Here is an 18,831-nt window from a genome sequence, read left to right on the forward strand (position 1 = left end):
TGCACCCGAATGTTTATAGCAGCAATGTCTACAATAGCCAAACTATGGAAAGAACCTAGATGTCCATCAACAGATGAATGGATAAAGAAGATGTGGTATATATACACAATGGAATACTATGCAGCCATCAAAAGAAATGAAATCTTGCCATTTGCAACGATGTGGATGGAACTAGAGGGTATTATGCTTAGCGAAATAAGTCAATTGGAGAAAGACAACTATCATATGATCTCCCTGATATGAGGAAGTGGAGATGCCACATGGGGGGTTAAGGGGGTAGGAGAAGAATAAATGAAACAAGATGAGATTGGGAGGGAGACAAACCATAAGTGACTCAATTTCACAAAACAAACTGAGGGTTGCTGGGGGAGGGGGGTTGGGAGAAGGGGGGTGAGGTTATGGACATTGGGGAGGGCATGTGTTATGGTGAATGCTGTGAAGTGTGTAAACCTGGCGATTCACAGACCTGTACCCCTGGGGATAAAAATATATGTTTATAAAAAAGAAAAAAAAAAGAAAAGAAGGAATTTAACGTTCATGACAGAAATGTAAATGGTGAGTAGAAATGAGGAAGGAAAACAAGTTGAACATAGAAGACAATGGTGTGTACACATGAGTGCACATGTGCACGTATATGCATGTGCATGTGGGTGCACGTGTGTGTGTGTTTTGGAGGATGGGGAAGGGGATTACAAATATTTTAACATCTGACTGAGAACCACATCAACTCCCCTGTAAATAGTTGAGTCACTCACTGTATTCAACAAGAAAAGCAGCGGCAGCAACCTATTTGCAAGAGGTATGCTTAAAATCAAAGATAACAGCCTTTCACTTGGAAGAGTCTAATGCAGAGGCTGCAAACTGAAAACCCTACAGGGCTAGGTGGATACCTTAAACCAATGTATGGGCCAGTGAAGGACCTCAGGGAGTCGTGGGGACAGGGACAAGGGGGCTGCCACTATTCAATTCCAGCTGACTGCTGCTTTTCCTTTTTTTTCTTTCTTTTTTTTTTTTTTCTTTAGAGAGAGAGAGAGAGCAAGTGCAGCATGAGGTAGGGGGCAGGTTGGGCAGAGTGCGAAAGGGAATCTTAAGCAGGCTCCATGCTCAATGGGGAGCCCAATGCAGGGCTCCTTCTCAGGACCCAGAGATCATGACCTGAGGTGAAATCAAGAGTTGGATACACTTAACTGACAGCCACTCAAGTGCCTTGATTGTTGCTTTTCCAAATATAGGTGAGTTTCACAGATTTTTGTAAGAGAAGCAGGAATTCTGGATTTTCACCTGAAATTCCCAGATTTTTGACAAATTAAAATATTTTAAGAATATTATAAACAGAGTCGCCTGGGTGGCTTGGTAGGTTAAGCATCTGCCTTTAGCTCAGGTCATGATCCCAGAGTCCTGGGATTGAGCCCCACATTGGGCTCCCTGCTCAGCAGAGTCCACTTCTCCCTCTCCCTCTGCCCACCCCACTCACCCCCCCCTGCTTGTGCTTTCTCTTTCTCTGAAATAAATAAGTAAAATATTTTTTAAAAATATTGTAAACAAAACATACCACTGGGCTTGCGAAACCCAACAACCTGTAATTTCTGATCTGATATCTCTGATGCCTGCACTTTAAACAAAGGAAAGGAAAACAGAAGCTCAGCGGTCCCATGCTAAAATGTGGTTCACATATTTGAGAAAGACAACTATAAAAATAGTAATAACTAATGATTAAATAACTCTCTTAAGTTATAGGAGACTTTGACCTACTTTACAACAAAGGATCTCCTTACCAACCAGGAAGTAAAAAGGCAGGTTGGGTAATTACGCTTTTTTTTTTTTTTTTTTTTTTTTTTTTGACAGAGAGATATCACAAGTAGACAGAGAGGCAGGCAGAGAGAGAGAGAGAGGAGGAAGCAGGCTCCCTGCGGAGCAGAGAGCCCAACGCGGGGCTCGATCCCAGGATCCTGGGATCATGACCTGAGCCAAAGGCAGAGGCTTAACCCACTGAGCCACCCAGGCGCCCCTACGCTTTTTTTAAACATAAGGAAACTAGGGGCGCCTGGGTGGCTCAGTGGGTTAAGCCGCTGCCTTCGGCTCAGGTCGTGATCTCAGGGTCCTGGGATCGAGCCCCTCGTCGGGCTCTCTGCTCAGCGAGGAGCCTGCTTCCTCCTCTCTCTCTGCCTGCCTCTCTGCCTGCTTGTGATCTCTCTCTGTCAAATAAATAAATAAAATCTAAAAAAAAAAAGAAAAATAAACATAAGGAAACTAAGGCTGAGTGGTTAAGTCACTAGTCCACTTATCAGCTAAATATGGAAAATCCCAACTGTTCTTCTGGATCTAACCTCCATGCTCTTGATGCCTTCTGATTTCCACACAGCTGTGAACAGTACATAGTTCTCTCAAGAACAGGATGACTTCTGGATCAGCTTGCCCTGCTACTTACAAGTAATTAAAAGATCCTCCTTGGTCCACTCTTTCTTCTCTTTCACTTCACTTGTCTCTATTCATTTGAGACTTCACTTCCTTAGTCCCTTGTTGGGTTGAGATCATCTCTGATTTGACATATTCCACCCCTTGAGCCCCTTTCTAGACAAGACCATGCTACCAGACAGACTCACCCCCTATAGAGACCCATCACCTATAATATCTTAGCTCATCTTTCAGTAGCTTTGTATGACTGTTGTCCCCACTTTATAGATCAGGAAACTGAGGCTCTCCCCATCTCTCAGTTTCACTGTGTCCCTTATATTTTCCTTCCATTATCCCAAGGATGATAAGGATAATGCCAGTGCCCAGTGCTAACTTGACAGGGTGTGGCTTAGGATGAGGAATTAGAAATAACCAAATGTATACCCAACCATTTTGAACCTTTTCATATACTATTCCCTTCCTTTTATACTTTTCCCTTTACCTAGATAACATCATTCATGTCTGTGTTCCTCCTTTGCCTGGCTAACTTCTATTTATCTCCTGGGTCTGAGCTTAGATGTCACCTCAACCCAGAAGTCTTCTCTGGATTCCACTTCCATAAACTGATGTAATCATATAGTTCCATGGGCTTGAAGTTATAGTGTACTGGGTAATAAGGAAACAAAGTTTAAAGGTAAAACTTCCAAGAATTCCCCAACAAGCTTAAGAAGGAAGGAAGGCAGGAACTGTAAATTTCCTGACTGGAATAAATGGATCAGGCAGAACAACAGTGGGGGAAAACAGAGGATGGCATGGGGGTATTCCAGGCTTTGGCACAGAGGAAATAAAGCTGGGGGCAAGGAGATAATCATAAGTAAACAGAGATGTTTCCTATGGCTGCTTCAGAAACTTAGAACATAGAACCTCAGAAACTTAGCTTTGGGAGAGACTTAAAAATCACATGGTATAACCCACATCCAATGCAGGAGTTACACTACACTTTAAGTTTTCAGGGTTAAATAAAGTATTAAATGTTTTAGTAACTCAACAGACATTCACTAAACAATTCTTAAGTTTAAGAGATATGTTGGTGGTGCAGAGTTGAAAAAGTACATGATTCCTGCCCTAAAAGAACTTGTTCGGTACCTAGAATAAATGTTTACTTATTTATCCACTCAGCAAAAATTTATTCCATTTGCTATGTGCCAACACAATGACTTGTAAGATTGGTATTACTATCATCTCCATTTAATAAATCAGAAAGCTATGTCTCGGATAGATTAAGTAATTAATCAAAGGTTGCAGTTATGGTATACTGACACCATCCTAAGTGCCATTCATCCATTAGCTTATTTATTCTGCACAACAGCCCCCTGTGAAATAGGTGCTTTTGTTAACTCCATTTTACATTTAAGGAAATCATGCTCAGATAGGGTAAGTAACTTCCCCAAAGGTCGTACCACTAACAAATGACAGAGCTAGGACATAAACACAGGTAATCTGTTCCCAGCATTCATGCTCTTAACCATCACGTTATATAAAGAGGTTGTTCAACCAAAGTTATCAATACAGGCATACCTCAGAGACATTGCAGGTTCAGTTCCAGACCATCACAATAATACAAGGATCACAATAAAGTGATCCAGGTGAATGAGAAAAAATCTTGCCATTTGCAATGATATGAGTGGAACTAGAAAGTATGATGCTAAGTGAAATAAGTCAGAGAAAGACAAATACTGTGTGATTTCACTCATACGCAGAATTTAGGAAGCAAAACAAATGAGCAAAGGGAAAAAGATAGAGAGAGACCAACCAAGAAACAAACTCTTAACGTTAGAGAACACACTGATGGTTACCAGAGGGGAGGTGGATGGTGGGATAGATGAAACAAGTGATGGGGATTAAGAGTGTTGTAGGGAGGGACGCCTGGGTGGCTCAGTTGGTTAAGCAGCTGCCTTTGGCTTAGGTCATGATCCCAGCGTCCTGGGATTGAGTCCCACATGATCCCAGCGTCCTGGGATTGAGTCCCACATCCGGCTCCTTGCTCAGCAGGAGGCCTGCTTCTCCCTCTGCCTCTGCCTGCCACTCTGTCTGCCTGTGTTCGCTCTCTCTCCCTCTCTCTCTCTGACAAATAAATAAATAAAATCTTTTAAAAAAAAAGAGTGTTGTAGGGAAGTGTTGAATCACTATATTGTGTACTTGGAACTAATATTAGACTGTATGTAACTAACTGAGATTTAAGTTAAAACCTTAAAAAAATATTTTATGATAAAAAGTGCTAACCATCATCTAAGCTTTCAGCAAGTCATAATCTCTGATGACAGTTAACTATAACAAATATAATAGTAATGAAACAATTTGAAAAATTGCAAGAATTACCAAAATGTGACACAGAGGCAGGAAGTAAGCAAATGCTGTTGAGAAAATGGCACTGATAGACATGCTCGATTCAGAGTCGCCACAAACCTGCAATCTATAAAAAAAAAACAGTATCTGCGAAGGGCCATAAAGTGAAACACAATAAAATGAGGCATGTGTGTATATGAGGATCATGTAATCGGTAACCATGCAATATGTAACAAACAAGTGTCGGTTCTTTTAGTGTCCTTGATTTTCATTTTTCTCTCCATTCCTTATAGTCCCATTAACTCCATTACAAAAAATAAGTAACAGAGAAAGAAAAGGATGCAATTATCTGGGGAGTGATTTTAGCAATTAGCTGGGAATATTGCTTAGAGTGGGGCCTCCTACCTTCAGATGACTGCAGACTTCTGATTTTCTGAAATTATCTCCACACTTCAGTGTGAATGACCTTATTGCTCTTTTCTGAGGAGAAGGTCTACAGCTTTTACAGACTTCCTTAAGAGATTGGTGACGCATTGGGGTGCCTGGGTGGCTCAGTGGGTTAAAGTCTCTGCCTTCAGCTCGGGTCATGGTTCCAAGGTCCTGGGATCAAGCCCCGCATCAGGCTCTATGCTCCGCAGAAAGCCTGCTTCCTCCTCTCTCTCTGCCTGCCTCTCTGCCTACTTGTGATCTCTCTCTGTCTGTCAAATAAATAAATAAAATCTTAAAAAAAAAAAAGAGAGAGATTGGTGATGCATTAAGGTGAAGAACCACCGAAAGAAAAAAAAGCCAATTAGCTTACTGGAAGCCAGCCAAATATTGGGCACCTCTCTATTTTATTTTTTAAAAATCCAGGGTGCCTGGATGGCTCAGTTAGTTAAGTGTCATGATCCCAGGGTCCTGGAATCGAGTCCCACGTGGGGCTCTCCACTCAGCAGGGAGCCTGCTTTCCTCTCTCTGCCTGCCTCTCTGCCTACTTGTGATCTCTCTCTCTCTGTCAAATAAATAAAATCTTAAAAAAAAAAAATCCATGAATGCTGGGGAGGGTATGTGCTATGGAGAGTGCTGTGAAGTGTGTAAACCTGCTGATTCACAGACCTGTACCCCTGGGGCTAATAATACACTATATGTTAATAAAAAAAATTTTTTTTAATTTTAAAAATCCACATTAAAATAATATCCATGAATGCTATGGAGCCATTAAAAATATTTACAACAACCCCATAATGACATAGAAAATACTGATGTCATAATGCTAATAATAATACAAAAGTGTTACACCTAATTCACTTCTTCACCCAATTTCCTCCACAATCCATGCATATTTTGCTTCCTTTCTTCAGCACTGGACTGTACTTGTCGAGGTCACCAGCGACCTTCACCTTGTCAGATCCAGCAGCCACTTTCCTAGTCTGGGCTTTCAGCATAGTTGACCACTGGTTCTTCTTCCATGCCAAGACTAGTCTGTATCTACCTCACTGACTCTCCATCCCATTCCCCTTCCAGTCCATTGCTAAATGTTGGAGCACTCCGAGGTCCAACTGGGTCTTCTTCATCCTCCTTTTCATCACTTTCTCCCTAAATGATCTCAACCAGTTCTGTGGCTTTAAATACCCAACATGGTTCAGCAGTGACGAGTATTTAAGGCATTTAAGCCACACCTCCAGCTCTGACCTATACGTTGAACTCTGGGCAGGAATATATTCAATTGTCTACTTAACATCTCTCCATGTGTAAGATGTAAACATCTCACTAAATACCTCCAAACAGAATTATAGTAATATTATTATTGTCTGTCTTATTCAGCTCACAGAACAGGGCATGGCCCATAGATTCTCAAGAAATACTTGTTGAGTGAGTAAGTGGGAAAAAAAAAACCAAACATGTAACTGTTTGTACAATTATCTTTCACAAGATAAGAGTGATAGGAAAAATACCGAAATATCAACTGACTGAACACGAAATTATAAGATTTTCCCCCCTAAAACTCCTTTTCTGTTTTTCAATTTTATTTGAACGGATAGTGGTTAAGAGTATCAGTCTTTGAGGCTCGGAGACTTCTGCTAGACTACCACTTACCAGCTGCATATCCCTGTTTCTTCGCATCCAAAGGGGTTTAAAAATATGCTCCTTAATTATGCTCATGCAGCGTTCACAATGAGCCTTACTATGAAATTATTGATGTAAAGAACCTTGCAGGGTGCATAGTTGAAGGGAAATGACTGTTAGCTAGCAATGCGGACTGGCTTGTTTTCTTTTATAATAAAAAATACACGTTTTTCTAGAAATCTTAACTGAAAGGACAAAAAGAACTCTACACTAGCACCCACGACAGCTCTCCGCTTCCTCGCGGGGGTTCCCAGGAGGCTGCGCCTGCTCTGTCACTTCTTCCGCCCACGTGATCTTTTTAGTCTCCTCCCCGCCTTCAACATGGCGGCGCCCAGAGGCATAAGCCGCACGTGATGAAGTCTGAGCATCAGGGAATCCGGGAGTGCGAGTGTGTGAGCTAGTTTCCCTTCGTACCGTCCGTTGCATACCCTCCCCCCGCGACCTAGGTCCTCGCGGGCCCCTGCCTCTCTGCAGCCATGAAGATAAAGCCCGTTTCCCACAAGACCGAGAACACATACCGGGTGAGCAAAGAGTCTTGGGCCCAGAGCCGTGGTGTGGGTCCCTGCTGCCTCAGCCTTGCTACCGGGTCTGAGCGGGATTCTCGGGGCTTCAGTCTTCTGGGCCGAGCCTGAGTCCCTTATCTGGCAAAGGAGGGAGACTTTCCGGGTGTAGTAAACATAGGGTGGGGAAAGACGTCTGGATAGCCGACTTCGCGCGTGGTTTGGGGGGCCTGGCCTGCCTGGGAATTTCCTTAGTCCAGAGTGAAATGCATGGTCTTAGACTTAAGTGCTTAGGAGATGTTCTCCACTTCTCTTTTATCCTTAAAGACTAAATTGGGGGGCGAGCCGGCGGGAGGAAATGAGTGAATGCCAGCTAACGGCTGTGACATCACTTTCTATTTGTTCCCTTAGAATTATTTTGTTACTGTACAACCGTTTATCTGTATGTTTTAAAACACTATTGCTGCAACGGCTTAACCAGACCCCTGTGCTTGTAGCGGGTTGTGAAACCTAACACATTTGGCGAGGCCACATCGCCAACTTTCACCTGGGTGCACCACAATCTAGCATGGAAATTTTATTTGAAATGACATGATTGAACTTTTGCAAATACATTCATGGAAGTATTTAATTATTTTCATAAAGTGGTGCAGGGCATTTAAGACTGTGTCTTTGAGTTTGTTCTTACACTTTGGTGATTCATCAGTGATGTCTGCTTCTAGTTACAAAACACAATTATATATTTTATGATTGATTGAAAATACAAGTCTGAAATTGCAAGCAAAGCAAACCATTATTTCTAATGATAGTACAAGAGTACTGTCTTATAGTACAAGCTTATTGAAACTTTAAACTTTGCGCAAGGAAATTGTCAACATGTGATTATTATACAGTACTCAAAACAGGTATTCAAGATGTGATAAGTATTAAATGATGATTGTATATTAAATATCCCCCAACAGTTTCTTACATTTGCTGAACGGCTGGGGAATGTGAATATTGATATTATTCACCGGATTGATAGAACCGCAAGCTATGATGAGGTAAGAGAACATTGTATTAGCTAATCTTCTAGTATTCGTAGTTGGTTTTTTAGTCTCTCCTTTTAGTATAAGTGAATTGTTTTTCAGGCCATTCCTTTATTTACATGAAATGCATTAAACCTGTGTGATCTTATACAGTAGCTACACACAGCAAATTAAATGTAAATTAAAGTAAATTAAAAATTCAGGGACTCAGTAGCCATATGTGGCTAGTTGCTACAATATTAAGCAAGTGCAGATATGGAACATTGCCGTCACTGTAGAAAGTTCTATTGGGTGATGCTGTGTTGGACAGTTAACTTGACACTTAGGTGACTTCTGTGATTCCAGCTTCTTCCTTTCCCATGTGTATTCTGAGCTGTGCTGCAGATTCATATTCCTGAAGCTGCCATTTTAAAGAGACTGAGCACATCACTTTCATGGGGCTTAGTTTCCTCCTTTATAAAAAGAAGGGGGCTAAACCACGTATTTTTTTCCAGTTCTAACCATGCTCTCAGTCACACCTCTACTGAAAAATCTTGTTTTGCTACATGAAGTCATTGTTCCTCCGTTAGCCTTTTAAGGTCCTGTATATCATGCCTTGAACTTAAGGGACTCATTTTCAATTCTTACAGTTCTTCACTTGGCTGTAGTCACTACTCACTGTCTTTTTGGATGTCTTATCTCCAGTCTGTGAATTTATTTCTTTATTTTTTTATTTTAAAGATTTATTTATTTATTTGACAGAGATCACAAGTAGGCAGAGAGGCAGGCAGAGAAAGGGGATGGGGGAAGCAGGCTCCCTGCTGAGCAGAAAGCCCAGGCCTCCATCCCAGGACCCTGAAGGCAGAGGCTTAACCCACTGAGCCACCGAGGCGCCCCCAGTCTGTGAATTTAGTGTGTTAACTGATGTGATCTGGGTAAGCACATAAGGCTTTGGCAACTCATACTGAAGGAGCCTAACCTAAATTCCTTGTGGGTATAGGGTGGAGTGTTGAAAAGGTAATGTAGACAAGATGATAGCTGAATTGAGTCTTGTTATTTGTATTTAGCATGGCAAAGAAGACAGGAAATGCTGGTTCAGGCTGAGAGAGAAGCCTGTATAAACAGACTAGAAAATGCATGTCACATTCAAGAAACTGCAGAACATTTCAGTGTGCTTATAATTGTATGTGTAATGTTTATGTGTATTGATGATTACTGGGATTGGGGAGGGACACCCTGGTGAGAGATAAAGGTGAAGATATAGTCAAGGAGCATAAAGGACTTCATATGTCAAGCTAGGTTTACATTTTATCCTGAAGCTGTAGGATGTCATTCTAGGACTATAAGGATTTTAAGTCAGTGAGTGACATGATCAGGTCTAAGTTTTAGATCTTTCTGCTTTAATGTGGAAGAAAGAGTAGGATTGGAGTCAGGACAACCAGTTGTGAGGATATGGTAGTTACATAAGTAAGAAATTATTGTAGTAGCAGCAGTCAAGAGGGAGAGAAGGGAAGGATTCCAGAGATATTAAAAAAGTAGGATAGGACTTACAACCTGCTGGTTATGAAGGGAGGAAGGGAATTAAGGTTTTTGTTCTAACAACTGAGTAGTCGAAAACATAACTTACCAAGATAGATTTATAGGAAGAGAAGCACAGGGTTGGTTCCATTTGGGTCTTGTTGAATTTGGTTGTTGAATTTGGTATACCTACTGAATTTGGTATGCCATCATCCAGATGATGGTATCCAAAAGATATTTGAATATATGGATCTGGAAGAGTACAGGTGACTTTGGAGGTTGAATTACAGATTTAGTGTTCAGTAGATGGTTTATAGTTTAAGCCACAAGAGACATAGATGAGTAAGAGGTAGAATGTTGAATTAATAGAGAATAGAGTCTAGGATAGGATCTTGTACTGGATGGTCCTCAGTGGTCTCAATCACATTTGACTGGGGCTTGTTAGTCTTGGTTGTCCTCATGGTCTCTTATTCTCCAATAAGCTAGACTAGGATTCTTTTCATGGTGGTAGGTTCTTTTCGAGAGAGGAAAAGCAGAGGCTACAAAGCCTCTTAACACCTAACTTTGCTGGTTGCATGTTCATTTCCATTGCACGTTATGGTCAAAGGAAGTCAGAAAAGCAAGGCCAGATTCAAGGAGTGAGGAAGCAAACTCCATCCCATAGGGGCTATGAATCACAATGCAAAGGGAAAGTGACATATTTTGAGATCGTAGAAAATTTGGCATGCTGTTTGTGTGTATACTAATTTGAACTCTCTCTCCATACACATACACACAGGGTAATAATTTATTGATTTACTTTTCAAAATATAATGTAGGGGCGCCTAGGTGACTCAGTGGTTAAGCCTCTGCCTTCCGCTCAAGTCATGATCTCAGGGTCCAAGGATCGAGCCCTGCATTGGGCTTTCTGCTCATCAGGGAGCCTGCTTCCCCCTCTCTCTGCCTGCCTCTCTGCCTACTTGTGATCTCTCTGTCAAATAATAAAATCTTTAAAGAAATAAAGTATAAAGTAATATATACTGTGGTAATAAGTTAAATAACATGACAACATAGGTGAACTTAGAAAAAAACCTGTTATCTCACCCCTCCCATTCCTTATTGTCAAAGAAACTAATATTGACATTTTGGTATATATGTATTCGTCTATACTTCTCTCTCTCATGATATGTGCAAATATGTGTATTTATAGAAGTCTTTTTAAAAAAATTGGTTCCTCCGATTTGCTTTATTATGTTTCTTGCTGTTATCACTGTGAGAGTTTATCATCAACATCCTTCTAATTCAATATAGATAGAACTTTTTAATAGCTGTATAATGTACCTGAGTATTTATGGGCCATAGGTTACATTAAGCATTTTCCTATTGTTGCATAGTTAGGGTGTTTGGTGTTTTCCCCCACTACAATAGAGCTGAATAAACATCTTCATACTGGTATGTTTTGTAAGTTTTATAAGAAATACTCCAGAATGGGAATTGATGGGTCAGAGCACATACCTGTTTTGTTGGTTTCCTTTTTTTTTTTTTTTTTTTTTTTTTCATTTTAATAATTGCCAGAGTACTAACCCACAAGGTTATAATTCATATTTCTAAAAGCAGAATGAAAGAACTGTTAAGAGCACCTTTTTTTTTTCCTGGGCCTAAAAGTGTAGAAAACAGAAAAAAAAATTTTTCTCTTTAGTATGGCTATTACTTGGGTTTTAGAGAAGTATTTGCTACAACCAAATTAATAAAATATTGTTTTTATAAATCATATGCCTATATTGTACAGCTGATTACTATTTAAGTTTGTTAGTTAATGCCCTTCATAAGAAATATTTTTAAACTCTTGACTATTATCATTGTCTCAAGGTATTACTGTTTCATTATTCTTATTTACTTTGATCATAGGTTTTGAGTTGCCAAATTAATGGACTGCTTTAATCTTGACAGGAAGTCGAAACCTACTTTTTTGAGGGTCTGCTGAAATGGAGAGAATTGAACCTTACAGAACACTTCGGTATATTCCATTTTGTTTCTATTTTATTCTCCCATCATTTGCACTTTATGTGTTTAAAACAACTAAATAATGGTATGGTAGAAAAGCAGAACATATTCTCTCTCTCTCTCTCTCTTTTTTTTTAAACCCAGGCAAATTTTACAAAGAAGTTATTGACAAATGCCAGTCCTTCAATCAGTTGGTCTATCATCAAAATGAGATAGTTCAGAGTTTGAAGACTCATCTGCAAATCAAGAACAGTTTCGCCTATCAGCCCCTTTTGGAGTAAGTAGTATGTTGAGAGAAAGCCCAATGACACTTACCTGAATTTTAAGGTTGTGTTTTAAAGGGTGCTGGGGTGGCTTAGTTGGTTAAACAACTGTCTTCGGTGGAGGTCATGATCACCGGGGTCCTGAGATTGAGCCCTGTGTCAAGCTCCCTGCTCAGTGGGGAGTCTGCTCTTCCCCCAACCCCTGCACCTGTCCCCCGCTTGTGCTCACTCTCTCCCGGGCTTGCTCTCTCTCTCAAATAAATAATCTTTAAAAGAGGCACCTGGGTGGCTCAGTTGGTTAAGCGTCTGCCTTCATTTCAGGTCATGATCTCTGGGTTCTGGCATCGAGCCCTGTGTTGGGCTCCCTGCCCTATGGAGAACCTGTTTCTCCCTCTACCTCTGTTCCTCCACCAGCCCTGCTTGTGATCATGATTTCTCTCTGCCCCAAATAAATAAATAAAATATTAAAAAAAAACAACTAAGAAATGTTGTTTTATAGCTACATTTGCCTTGATCTGGTGTTTGAATTTAAAAACAAGAATTTGCCTTTTCTGTTAGATTAGAACATTAGTGCTTTACCAAAAAGCAGAATCTTAATGGTATCCTTTTTTTTTTTTTTTTTTGCTGTTTTATATGTTTAAGAAGACCCCATTTTTTTTTCACACTACAGGAATGACTGAGTGTAACTTGTGATGAAGTGCACCTTCTTGCTCCAGCCTCATTTCTTTGCTAAACTCTTTTTTTTTTTTTTTGAAAGATTTTATTTGTTTATTTGACAGAGAGAGAGACACAGCGAGAGAGGGAGCACAAGCAGGGGGAGTGGGAGAGGAAGAAGCAGGCTTCCCGCTGAGCAGAGAGCCCGAGGCGAGCCTCAATCCCAGGACCCTGAGATCTTGACCTGAGCTGAAGGCAGACTCCCAACAGCTGAGCCACCCAAGCACCCCACTTTGCTAAACTCTTAAAATGTGAAAAATGTTTTACATCTCTTAAGACTTAGTTTGGAAGGTTAAATTAATCCTGAGATCATAGGCAACCTGCTATCATTTGTGAAATAGATTTACAGACTTTGTTTTTTGATACACATGCCTTGATCAGTTACTTCTTATTTTTAATCCAGCTTGGTTGTACAGTTGGCACGAGATCTGCAGACGGACTTCTATCCACATTTTCAGGATTTTTTCCTGACTATCACCTCAATCTTGGAGACTCAGGACACAGAGTTACTAGAATGGGCTTTCACTTCACTGTCCTATCTTTACAAGTACCTGTGGAGACTAATGGTGAAGGACATGTCCAATATATACAGGTGACCCTTTTCTCTCTGTAATACAGTTTGGTTTAGGGGTTTGTGACTTTTAAATTTTCTTTTATCTTATTTACAATTCAGTGCTGTTTAGTAAATTTATAAAATTGTGCAAATATCACCATAATCAGTTTAGGAACATTTCCATCATCCCAAAAGGTTTCTCATAGTTCGTCTCCCACCCTGATTCCCTGCCCCTTCACTTTTCCTTTCCTTCTCCTAATGTCTTCCATGTCAAGATTTTATTTTTTGGTCAAGTACAGTCTTTTATCAATACTGACAACAAGGATTTCACACTCCCACCCCATGTTTAGTTAAAATGTGCACAGTATCCATCATGTTTACCTGCTGATATGGCTGCATAATTCTGACATGCTTTTTTTATTGTTTTGGTCCTTGTTTATTGTTTTGTTCCTTGGGAGTCTGACAGATCAGACTCCACACTGCCTTTCCAACTCAGTCTCTAATTATACGAAATTGGTTCTCCAGCCATAGTGGTCCATAGTCTGTTCTATTAGTCTGCATTGACCTGATCTTCTCTTATCTCCAGCTACTGAAATCCTGCTTCATCACCAAAGTCAAGCTTGGTTTTCATAACCTCCACAGATATTTCTGGGCACCTTACCCTAAAGTGAAAACTTTGTACTCTGAACCTTTCTGGCATTCTACACATTTACATCACACAACTTCTGTTATATTTGTTTGTTCACAGTGTAATGATGTGTTTTATAAACCTTGAATTCTTCAAGAATCCAGTCTTAAGTATCTGAATTTACCTAGCCCCTAACATATTTATTAAGCCAAAAGAGGTACTCAGGGAACGCTGTGAGCAAATGTGAACAGGGAAAGAGGATGAATCCCATAGTCGCTTTCTTGCTTAAGAAAAAAGATGGATTATAGTCAATTTCAGTCAGGTACTTGACGGATTTTTCCCCTTGGTTTACTGGTTATTTCTGCATACTTTAGTTGCCACAGAACATGAAGATTTATGCCCTCCTCCTAAGTATAGGTGTCAGTATGGGATAGAACTGTTGATTTTGTTTTTGTACCACCCCCCCTTCACCCTCCCCTTTGTTGAGCCACCCTTCCCTTTACCCCACTTTGAACAAAGAATGAGAAAGAAATATTTTTTCAGCCTTTACTAGTTTTCTATGAAGCTTTTGGTAAAATGTATTAGAAACCAAGATTACTTCATTCAAAACCAGCAAGATCATTGGGCAGTGTGCAGTATGTCAGGGGTTTATGTTCCAAGATCCCCAGTAGATACCTGAAAGCATTGATAGTACTAAACCCTCTATGGGTTATGTTTTTTCCTACACACACATACCTATGATAAAGTATCATTCATAAATGCAAGTAAGAGATTAATGGCAATAACTAGAACAGTTATAACGACATACCATAATAAAAGTTGTATGAATGTGGTCTCTCTTCAAAAATATCTTATTGTACCATACTCAGCCTTCTTATGATGTTAGATGATAAAATGCCTGAGATGACATGAGGAGAATGACAACTCAGTTCAGTGAGTGTTTATTGAACACTACCTATGTGTTCAGCACTTGAGATACAATTGCAAATAAAACAGATAAAAATCCCTCTTTGGGCAAACTTTATAGATTAGCAGGAGAACATCCTAGGTGCATGCCTGGCATGTGCAAGGAAGAGCAAGGAGTCCTGGGCCGTGGGGCAGTGTGTATAAGCAGAGGGTAATTAGGTGGTGCCACACTCTATTAGTAGGGTCCCAATCATATAAGGTTCTTGTGGGCACTGTAAGTTCTTGGCTTCCACTGTAAGAACTCTTGAAATGCCTCTTGGATCCATCTTTCAGCATTTCCCTCTACCATAAGCCTCTTTCATGCCCTTGTTCACCCATGCTCGTATGACTTGAGCAGCTTTCTGGTAGGACTGCCAGCATCTTCATTTATTTCATCCTGCATACTGTTACTAAATTAATCTCTCCAAAACACTCATTTCCCACTCAGCCAATATTTATTAGTACCTTCTGTGGGCCAGATACTGAGAATATGGCAAAAATAGGAGACCATGCTTAAACCATGTGACCAGTTTAAACAATGAGATTATACAAGTAATTATTTAGTTACAGCTAAGTGTCTTTATGACCTTGAGCAGGTTGCTTGGCCTTTCTGTCTTGGGCTTATTATCTGTGGAATGGGGATAATAGTACCTATGCTCCATGGGGTTGTGTTGGTTAGAGGAAGTAACACAGAGTGAGTGCTGACATAGATAGAAGCTAAAGTCTAGATTCCTCTGGTGTTCAGAGCTACCTGTTTACCTGGGGTGGCTTTACCTGCCGCAGTCATCCTCAACCTCACCACCCTTTTCCTTTCAGACAGACTGGCTTCTTTGTCCTTTGACTGTGATCATTTCTGCGCACCCTGCCTTTGTTCTCACTTTTATCTCTAATCATATGTACGCCAGTACCCACCTGAATTCTTTTCATCATTCAGGAATCACTACAAGTTTTAGCTATTCATGGAGTCTTCTCTGTAAGATCTGTACCACCAATAGATTTTTCTTTTCTATTATCTTCATCTTCTGTCTTGGTAAATGAACGAGATTTTAAACCACTTGCTTTATACTGGCAATGTATTCCTCATATACCTAGCTCAGTGTTGGACATAGAGTTGATGTGGAGTGTGTATTTATTAAAATGTTAATAAACATGTCGTATTTTCTCATTTGTAGCATGTATAGTACACTCCTGGCTCATAAAAAACTACATATAAGAAATTTTGCCGCTGAAAGTTTCACTTTTTTGATGAGAAAGGTTAGTCTGATATCTTATATGTTTATTGCTCATTAATTCTCAAGAATCTGATGAACAGAAACATATCTTTTATAATGCGGTTGCATGGACTAATATAGGTAGATAGATAGATAATATAATCTATATATTATATAGATTATGAAATATGATAAATGAATTATGAAATATGAAAACATTAATATATAATATAACATATATATAAGAAGAAATCTTTACTATTTTATTTCATGTTTAGGTTGTCTTTGCTCACTAATGTGAAATAATTTGAGTCACTGTTTTATTGTTATTTAGGCTTATGGTAGCTTTCAGTATAAATATCAGAAGTACCCTCTAATTCAAGTCAGTAAATATATGAATGGTGAGAGTAATAGAAACTTTTATAGTAATTTCACAGAAGAAACTCTTATCATGATGTCGCTTGTGTTTCCATAGTAAATTTTAGAGGATTCTTGTAATGAAACAGAAACACTGGTATTAATTACTTTTCTACTCATAAGTGTATGATTTACTTCGAAAGATAGAATGTTGCTTTATGTAGTTTTTCGTGGCACAGACCTGTACATTATTTCACTGAATCAGTGCTATGTGTGAAATTAGAAGTGATATACTATTAGAAAAGTTTGAAATCACTGTAAGTGTCTCTTCCTTTTAGAATTTTATCCTAATTACATTTAACTATGAACCTGTGCAACAGTAAATAATATGTCTTCATTTGGATTTCTTGTGTTGTAAATATAATTTTCCATTTCCTTTATGTGTTTTAGGTTTCTGATAAAAATGCACTTTTCAATTTAATGTTTCTTGATCTTGATGAACATCCGGAAAAGGTAGAAGGAGTTGGACAGTTGCTCTTTGAAATGTGCAAAGGAGTTAGAAACATGTTTCATTCCTGTACAGGGAAGGTAAATGACTGGGAAGATCTTTTGAGTCTGTATGAAAGGAAAATGGACAAGATTTATGTAAATAGTATGGAGGGAGGATAGTCTGGAATAAATAAAAAGCACTAGTGGGAAGCATTAGGGCTTTAATAACAATGCTTACCTAGGCTTTAGGTGATTAGGTATATTTACTTATAAAATTATTACTGTTTTCTTTATCTTGGATCCTAGAAGATAACATAAATTGATTAATGAGCAAGGAGTGAGCATTTGGATGATAAAATTCTCCCTCCTAGTTTGAAAATTCCTTATGGGACATGTAGTTAACCATCAAAGCTGCCATATCTTTGATCATTCCAGATCAGATTTTAATATAGCTTAATCAAAGTGGGGAATAATCAGAGTGGGAAATAAGAGTATAATGCTTAAAAATAAGAGTGTACACGTCCATTTTAATGATTATTGGATTCCTACAGGCAGTGAAACTAATTTTACAAAAACTAGGACCGGTTACTGAAACAGAAACTCAATTGCCATGGATTTTAGTTGGAGAAACACTCAAAAACATGGTCAAATCAACTACGTTCTACATCTACAAAGAACATTTTGGTACATTTTTTGAATGTTTGCAAGTAAGTTCTAATTTTTTTTTTCTTTTCAGCATAACAGTATTCATTGTTTTTGCACCACACCCAGTGCTCCATGCAATCTGTGCCCTCTCTAATACCCACCACCTGGTTCCCCCAACCTCCCACCCCCCCACCCCTTCCACGTTGATACAAAAGTTGGGTATTCATCCTTTCTGATGGAGGCATAATACTCCATAGTGTATATGGACCACATCTTCCTTATCCATTTGTCCGTTGATGTAGTGAAAAGAGGGGCCATCTGTACCCCAATGTTTATAGCAGCAATGGCCACGGTCGCCAAACTGTGGAAAGAACCAAGATGCCCTTCAACAGAGGAATGGATAAGTAAGTTGTAATTTTTAAGGATTTGTATGTAATAAGGAGCCCGAGAGTTGATTGTTCTTGCTCTTAGTTTAGCAGACCACTCCTGGAGATTGTATTTTATAATTGTTGTCTTTATACTTTTACACACATAATTAGGATTTTTGTTCCCCTTTTTTGCCCCCTTCTCTATCCCCTGTACTTTTTTGATATTTTGAGATGCAGTAGAGCACTATGGTTAAGAGCACAGCCTTTGGAGCCAGACTGCTTCTGTTTGAATCTTGGCTTTGTCACTGACTTGGGAAAGTTACTTAAATCTCTCTTCCCCAGTTTTTTCATCTGGTGGGATTATGGGACAGTAATATTTTCTACCTTCTGGTTGCTATGAGGATTGTGAGTAAATACTTATAAAGCACTTTATAACCGTGCACTCAAAAATGTTAGCTATTACTATCCTTAGTGACTTCTGGGAAGTGTGTCTTTCTTTCAAAATTGTGAAAATTTGAACCGCTTCATCCAATACTTTCATTATTGGATTAACAGATAAGTTTGATATTTTATAGTTATTCTTTCTGTTAAATTCCCCATTGGCAGGAATCACTCCTAGATCTACATACAAAAGTAAGCACAACTAACTGTGGGGAAAGTTCTGAACAGATAAGAAGGTTGTTAGAAACATATTTGATACTTGTGAAACATGGGAACGGATCAAAGATAACCAAACCTGTCGATGTTTGTAAGGTGAGTTCCCAGCTTCATTTGCTTAGAGTCTGTTCATTAAAAGCTATTGCT

At 39.4% G+C, this 18,831-nt stretch overlaps 1 protein-coding gene across 1 annotated transcript in view; it reads left to right on the forward strand.

Annotated features, from left to right (window-relative positions):
- The first annotated feature begins 7,161 nt into the window (after positions 1-7,161).
- The window catches only part of UTP20 (UTP20 small subunit processome component), a 104,697-nt gene continuing 93,027 nt past the window's right edge, over positions 7,162-18,831 (forward strand). Inside the window, 9 exon segments of the mRNA XM_047740132.1 lie at positions 7,162-7,367; positions 8,309-8,389; positions 11,801-11,867; positions 11,999-12,131; positions 13,235-13,423; positions 16,130-16,211; positions 16,976-17,113; positions 17,566-17,721; positions 18,634-18,780. Of these exon segments, the coding sequence (XP_047596088.1) occupies positions 7,323-7,367; positions 8,309-8,389; positions 11,801-11,867; positions 11,999-12,131; positions 13,235-13,423; positions 16,130-16,211; positions 16,976-17,113; positions 17,566-17,721; positions 18,634-18,780 (1,038 nt within the window). The 5' untranslated portion in view covers positions 7,162-7,322.

This window comes from Lutra lutra, chromosome 8 (genome assembly GCF_902655055.1).
Source record: "Lutra lutra chromosome 8, mLutLut1.2, whole genome shotgun sequence".
NCBI lineage: Eukaryota > Metazoa > Chordata > Mammalia > Carnivora > Mustelidae > Lutra > Lutra lutra.